This window comes from Vollenhovia emeryi, unplaced genomic scaffold (genome assembly GCF_000949405.1).
Source record: "Vollenhovia emeryi isolate VEMERY1.0 unplaced genomic scaffold, V.emery_V1.0 DF939387.1, whole genome shotgun sequence".
Taxonomy (NCBI): domain Eukaryota; kingdom Metazoa; phylum Arthropoda; class Insecta; order Hymenoptera; family Formicidae; genus Vollenhovia; species Vollenhovia emeryi.
The window spans coordinates 87626-94155 of NW_011966979.1; the positions used below are offsets into that span (position 1 = coordinate 87626).

General features: G+C 30.3%; 2 protein-coding genes across 7 annotated transcripts; one reads left to right on the forward strand and one right to left on the reverse strand.

Moving 5' to 3' along the window:
• The first annotated feature begins 6 nt into the window (after positions 1 to 6).
• On the forward strand, positions 7 to 2013 carry LOC105558059 (cytochrome c oxidase assembly protein COX16 homolog, mitochondrial). Of its 2 annotated transcripts, none has more exons than XM_012005557.1 (3): positions 7 to 506; positions 581 to 698; positions 1555 to 2013. In XM_012005557.1, the coding sequence occupies exons 1-3, from the start codon at positions 403 to 405 to the stop codon at positions 1624 to 1626; spliced, it is 294 nt and encodes a 97-aa protein (XP_011860947.1). In that variant the 5' UTR covers positions 7 to 402; the 3' UTR covers positions 1627 to 2013. The 2 variants fall into 2 exon arrangements, with proteins under 2 accessions (XP_011860947.1, XP_011860948.1); XM_012005558.1 differs by having other exon boundaries at positions 587 to 698.
• A 93-nt stretch (positions 2014 to 2106) lies between these two features.
• Positions 2107 to 6520, reverse strand: LOC105558058 (exonuclease 1). 5 transcript variants are annotated; one of them, XM_012005555.1, is made up of 9 exons: positions 6385 to 6520; positions 6132 to 6261; positions 5926 to 6045; positions 5492 to 5753; positions 4586 to 4801; positions 4142 to 4426; positions 3021 to 4043; positions 2804 to 2913; positions 2107 to 2710 (listed from the first exon to the last, which is right to left on the reverse strand). In XM_012005555.1, exons 2-9 carry the CDS (start codon positions 6152 to 6154, stop codon positions 2680 to 2682), a joined length of 2070 nt encoding a protein of 689 aa, XP_011860945.1. In that variant the 5' UTR covers positions 6155 to 6261; positions 6385 to 6520; the 3' UTR covers positions 2107 to 2679. The 5 variants fall into 5 exon arrangements, with proteins under 5 accessions (XP_011860945.1, XP_011860946.1, XP_011860942.1 ...); XM_012005556.1 differs by having other exon boundaries at positions 6359 to 6520; XM_012005552.1 differs by having other exon boundaries at positions 2107 to 2698; positions 6132 to 6520.
• Between the last annotated feature and the right edge of the window lie 10 nt (positions 6521 to 6530).

The following is a 6530-nucleotide window of genomic DNA, read 5'->3' on the forward strand; positions in this document are numbered from 1 at the left end:
CACTTTGACTCTGGCAATCTGTTGTATGGCGTCATGATATTTTAGTTCTTGGGTAAGGACCATGGTGGCGCTGTTGTTCCTATGTTCATTACATATTAATTTCGTAGCTAGCAGTCCAGGTTTCTATAGTCAAAGATCGGGTTAGAGTCGAAACTCTGAGCAACTCAACCCCAGTCATCGGGTTAGGAATCTGAACACACCCCTGTGGCTTCTTAACGTGGCATCTACATCCACCATTGGATTCGAGCTGCTACGCATGCGCACGAAGTCTCCTGTAGCAGACGATTCCTTGCAAGCCATCACTGATCTCTCTGTCTTCTTGATACATGCTTCTAAGCAGTGTAAGCATGGTCTTCGTCTAAACGAAGGTTATGGTTATGATTGCGTGTGCTAAGTTAATAAATGAATAATGTAATGTCACACCCTAGAGTTTGGCGGTATGGTATACCGTTTATGATTTTTATCATCGGCGGATCGTTTGGCCTCCGAGAATTTACAGAATTACGGTAACTGTCTGTTAAGAGATAAACTTAAAAATGTATTAAGTATCAAAACATTTCTTTACCGAATGCATTTATAGTTATAGGTACAAACGTACGAATGAATATAAAATACGCGAGGAATTAGAGAAGCAAGGAATTCAAATGAGAGAACCGGAAGAAATTACTTTAGAAAAAGAATACGAAAAGTTGCAGGAGGTATGCAGATTGATGTCTTGTAGATACTATGCAAATTAGTAGTTAATTAGTATATTGAAACCGTAGGTATACACACACATACAAAGATCGAAGTAAATTAATAATTTAATATATTACGAACGATTATACGCTATAGAGTCTATTTCGTCCTTTGTCGAGCTGTTGTACCAATTAGATAAACTACAATAATAATAATAAGCGATTTTTAGCGAGAAGAAAGATGCTAAAGAGATATCCAATAGGAAAATTTATTTAAATAAAATGAATTGGTCTCAGAATATATTGAACTTAACGGCTATTTTCAGGTGTAAAAGCATTCAAGACGCTGAGTGTACACTGGTACACTTTGGTACATGTACCAAAAAATCGCCTAACGTACTAATCAAATAATTAGTAAAGCTGTCTGCGGTCAGACTGGATCTTAGTAGCCTAATGATATTTTTGTGTAAAGTTTTACATACTGCTTTTAAATCCTAACTGTACGTTGATTATTTGTCAGTCCTGAAACACAGCTTATTGGATGGGACAGTAAAATCATATCTTTAAATTGATAAATTAACTTGATATTTGATGCGCGTGCACGTTAAGTAAACAATTTGGATACTACAAACATTTTTGTTATATAAGTTTCTAGTCCTTGTGTGTACAAAAACTCTATCCAATCTATCTGCAGGTTTTTCATTTAGCATAATAAATCAACATAACTGTCCTGTCTTTTTTTTAGCATTTAGTAAATGACAAAGTGGACAAACAATTGTGTCAACTTGTTCACTAAAAAATAGAAAGCATTTATATTTATAATATAACGTGATAGGTTTAGATAGTATTTATAAAATAACTTATCTTATGTTTGAAGGTGGATTTGGATAATTGGGAGAATGTTCGGATACAGAGACCATGGGACGAATCAGAAAATACAACAGCTTAAGTATGAATGAAACTATTTTGGCTTATGTGCTCACAATATAATTAGCAGAGACGACATATGATTAATTCGTCAGTCTTTAAAATAAATATAATACATTCACTTTTTAATCACATGAACATTTGTTATTTTTCAGTAACCTATTTGAATTTTTATCTTGTTGAAAAAAAATTTAATAACAATAAATAACAATTTTCTGATGTATATTAAGATGTACATGAACATTGTTATAGTTTTAGAAGAATATTTGAAGCTTATAAGTGGCTGTAATGCAACGTATCAGAAAATAAGCATATATGTATTTTTAACAAATATTTTATAATATATTGTATAATACGTTGTATAAACTGTTAATTTGTTAGCCAACTAAATAAAACTCCTTTTATAAATTTTTTAAACTTATTGATTTGTGTATGCTATATAAAAACACTTGAAAAAAATGAAAACTCCAAGCTTAAGTTTATATACTTGGCATTAAATAAAGGTCAAACAAGTCAGTATAAAAGGATCGGACAATGTAAGAGAACAATTTATATAATAGTAGGTAACCAATTATCTTATTTTTATTACATAAACTCTATAACATATTGTACCTTTTTTCGTATAAATTTAATATTATTTTTTAAATTATTTGAGCATTTAGAATAAACTTTAAGAGGATAATTTCACCTCTTGAGTCACGTAGAGTGTGGAGTATTCTAAAGATTCTTCATGTTATTAGAGTTTTAAAATTTAGACTAATACTTAATTGCTAATACATAAGCGATAGTTTATATACATATGGCAGTATAAAGCAATATAAGGCGAACTTGAGCTGCTCTGCAGAATTCACGTATAAATCAACTCTTTTCAAATAAAACTTAATCACTTGTCTAATCAAACGTATCACATCTCTTTTCTTTTTAGTCATTATATCTCTTTCTTCTAATCCTGATTCACTGTTATACATATATTCGAGGAATATTCTCTTGTCAATATTTGTCACAATAAAATATTGATAGCACACTCTGAGTTTTGCAAAATAGCAACTTATCCAGGTCTAATAGACTTTGAAAATCAGTGTTTAAGAGACGCCCTACGAAGAAAACTACAAATTATATAAAATCTTCTATTATACACAATTATTTTTATTAAAAGACATAGCCTTATTCTAAATGCTTAGCATAATTTTTAATCTTACCTCTTTTGGAATCCATACATGCTTAATAAGCTTTGTTGCTTGGGAGACGGTGACAATTGCTTACTTTGAGATAATTGTTTTCTCTTTGTTACTGAATTGACTCGTAATACCTGAAGGAATTTAAAATTATAATTAATATTTCCTATTGATTTATGAAAATCTATTTGTATGTATATGTATGTATGTACATAAGTATGTACATAAAATCTGTATTTACCAGATTTGATGAACTTTGCCTCTTATTTGTATTTCTTTTATAAGAGATTCGATTATTTTCTGTATTTGACCATTTAAATAAATTACTTTGTGAACTATTTACATTTTTATAATCGATCATATCATTAGCTTTCATGTTAGAACTTGAAGATACTAAAAAGTCATCTGAAATATAACTTTCATGTTTCATTGACAACACATCATTTATCTTATTAGGATTTGATTTTTCAGGAACATTTTTAGTATCAGTCAAACAATCGGTTTGGTTTGATAAAACTTTAGCATTAATATTTTCCACTAAACTTGTATTTTGCGCAATATCTATTATAGATGGTTTTTCTTCTTCCTGATTTATATCATACTCTATGCTATTACACATACTCGCTTTCATATTTGGAATTGTGTTATGTTTTGTGCTTTTTGTGTCGACTTCAATTTCCTTATTTTTTGACTCAGTAGCGACTACGATATGCTGTTTATTATCTTCTTTTGAAAAATATTTACTTTCTATTATAGCATTGTCATCTATTATAGTTCGTTTTATACGCATCAAGTTTCTTCCTCTTTTTCGACAATTTCCATTAGACAAAACACTTGGTGAAGTTGTAAAATCTGACACTCGTTTAACAAATGGATTTCTTTGTCTAAGTAACTCTGGTGATGTATTATTTCTTGCGAAACATAAATAATCTTCTGAACTTTCAGGAAAATTTTTAGGACTGGCAGTCAACTTAGCATCTTGATTCGAATTATACATATCCAAGATAGCAGTTTTATTAAAATCTTCATCCTTTAGAAGATTGTTGCTTTGCATGAGTGACCCATTATACAAATTTAACAAAACATTTGCATCTTTTAGAGATTTCCTTTCTCTACTAAATTCTTTTTCAACAATATCTGACGAATTTAAAACACCTTCGGAAGAAGTGATCTGATATTTCGTTTTCAATTTATATCTGCTTGACCAGATGCTAGTTTGAATTACCGTTTGTTCTATCTCTGCATCTCGCTTTCTTTTTCGTTCCTACAATATATAATGAAAATATGACAAATATTTTGTGTTGATTATTAAAGTACCACATTATTTCTAATAATATAATTTTGTAACAGTCAACCACTTACAATTTTGTCTGGATTAAAATTGTGAACCATTTTTAAAGTAACTGGGTCACAATTACCAAGAGCCAGTTGTAAAGCAACGTCCATATCTAATTCCTTTCCAGCATATAGTAATTGATCCTCAGTAACATCAACCGGGGGTCGATTCAATCGTACTTGTTTCCTTTGTAACGGGCAGAATACCAATTGATGCTTGAATGTTATATCGGCTAATATAAATGCATCTCTGTATTCTTGTGTCACAACAAGCGATTTCATGTTGAGAATGGAGGCTATACGTGTCAACGCCTTAAAAGACAGCATTAACATTTAAAATCACGTAAGACAGGAATACCACGCCTTTCCATACTGTCAAATATCAGATTTCCTCTTGCATTTATATGAAACTATTAAGCTATTTTAAAGTTTAGAAAATTCTTTACTGCTAAGCTTAGTAGAACAACTAACTCTGTGTATATTGCGATCTGTATTTCTCGTAATAAATTTTCGTGCTTTTCCCAAACCGATACCAGGAAGAGAAGGGAGATAGTCGCAACCGGACAAAATACAGATGTAGCGGAATTTCTCCATATCAAATTGTTCAGGTTTCATATCCATTGCCAGATACAATCGATCTTGCTCGATCAAAACTCCATTTCCATTGAAGTCCATTTTGAAAAATATCTATAATAAAATGGAACAAAATATTTTTCATTAATATATAAAAAGAGCATGTTTTTAGAACATTTATCCTAATAGTTGATGCTTTTAAGAATTTTTAGAATATTGAGATCTAAAATATTAATAGAAAATTGCTATTAATAAATTCATGGTTAAGCTTAAATTATTATATGTATATTTCATAAGAACTTTACACAATAGATTTTTGGATAAATTTCAAATTCTTTAATAACAAATTATTAGCATGGTATCAGTAATTTCCAAAGTAAACAGCTGAAAAATTTCCTAATTCTTAAAAATTTATAAATAATAAAACTAAAAGAAGTGTCTAAATCTCAGGAAACTAACAGAAATAATAAAACCAAATTCTTCAATTAACTTAAAGGCTTAGTTGCAAATGTTTAAGATTAAAATTCACAATAAACATAAAATAAATCCTTTATCCTTCTTACTTAACAAATGTATTAGAAAGTTCTTATTAAAATAAATTATAATACATTCTTTTTCTAATAGCCATCACGGTATATGAGTACCTTTGAGTCTTATTGCCAGATATTAAAAAATAATAAAAAATTGTATAATTAAAAAGCTTAATAGAATTAAATCATCATTAAAAGAGCAATAGAAAATAAAATCCAAGTTTATCCAAGGATTAACCCAAGGATATAATACAAGAATATACAATATACTAACTTTCTTACACCCAAATAATGTCAAGTCACTATCTTCTGTGATAACAACATCAGCTATACCATTGATATTTAAATAAGCCAATTGTGCATCAGCTTCATAAGGAGCTGTAATGCAATCAATATTCTCTTTCTGGCAATGTTTGATTAATTCCAATGCTATTTCATAAGTTATGTCTATGGCACGTCTCAACAAATTTGTTCCTTCAGCAACTTGACCCATTTGTATCAATTCAATCGCTTTACGACGATTGGTTTGTCTGGCTCTGTGAAATAATATAGTTACATACATTAACGATTTATCCAGATTGGAATTCACAGTAACCTTGTAACAATTTTGATTGAACTTGAAGCAGTTTTTTAATGGAATAATCATGAGTAAAAAATTTTAATTTACAACATTTTTCATTGTGATCAGTTTTCATTGTATGTACATACTCCCGTCTCTTAATTTCTGTTTGCTCTTTAGCGGGCAACCGTCGGCCATCAAACACCAAAATGGGTTTTATCTTGTATTTTAAAAGCATGTTTATATACTTCATACAATACAAAATATACCTGCAATGTAAGAGAAAAGTTATGGGTCATCGAGACTTGTGTAAATGAATGTTTAACATATGCGAATAAATATAATCGTTACTTACGCGTTTGTTGTTTGTCCCATCATTAGTTTCTCGGCGCAAGAAAACACACCTTTGTGTAACCAACAATAAGTATCAATTGCAACCGTTCCACCAGAAAACTCTTTGATATTTGTCTTTCTAGAAGACTTCTCTAGAAATGGAAGTAACCCAGTAATACCCATATTTATATGAATTAACCTCCGTCGTAGTTTATAACAAATAAATGGAACAGTATCAGATAGTATTACATATATGCCATATAAACACTCATTACATTGCCGCCAAAGCCGCCAACTCGCGAACATCACGCATGTTTCTAATATGCATGAAGTATATACATATCTTGAGAGCAGCCACCTTGATCTTTTCATTGGACCATACACTACCGCCACCATAGTATAACCACAGTATAACCACAGT

What these genes read in the sequence shown, in the direction of transcription:
- LOC105558058 (XM_012005551.1), bottom strand. Translation starts at nt 6,505, where the DNA reads ATGGTGGCGGTAGTGTATGGTCCAATGAAAAGATCAAGGTGGCTGCTC. An exon ending in ATGGGACAAACAACAAACGC is followed by an intron (nt 6,046 to 6,131) that starts GTAAGTAACGAT and finishes CTTACATTGCAG; the next exon opens with GTATATTTTGTATTGTATGA. An exon ending in GGCAAAGTTCATCAAATCTG is followed by an intron (nt 2,914 to 3,020) that starts GTAAATACAGAT and finishes AAATTCCTTCAG; the next exon opens with GTATTACGAGTCAATTCAGT.
- LOC105558059 (XM_012005557.1), top strand. Translation starts at nt 403, where the DNA reads ATGAATAATGTAATGTCACACCCTAGAGTTTGGCGGTATGGTATACCG. An exon ending in CGAGAATTTACAGAATTACG is followed by an intron (nt 507 to 580) that starts GTAACTGTCTGT and finishes ATGCATTTATAG; the next exon opens with TTATAGGTACAAACGTACGA. An exon ending in AATACGAAAAGTTGCAGGAG is followed by an intron (nt 699 to 1,554) that starts GTATGCAGATTG and finishes TTATGTTTGAAG; the next exon opens with GTGGATTTGGATAATTGGGA.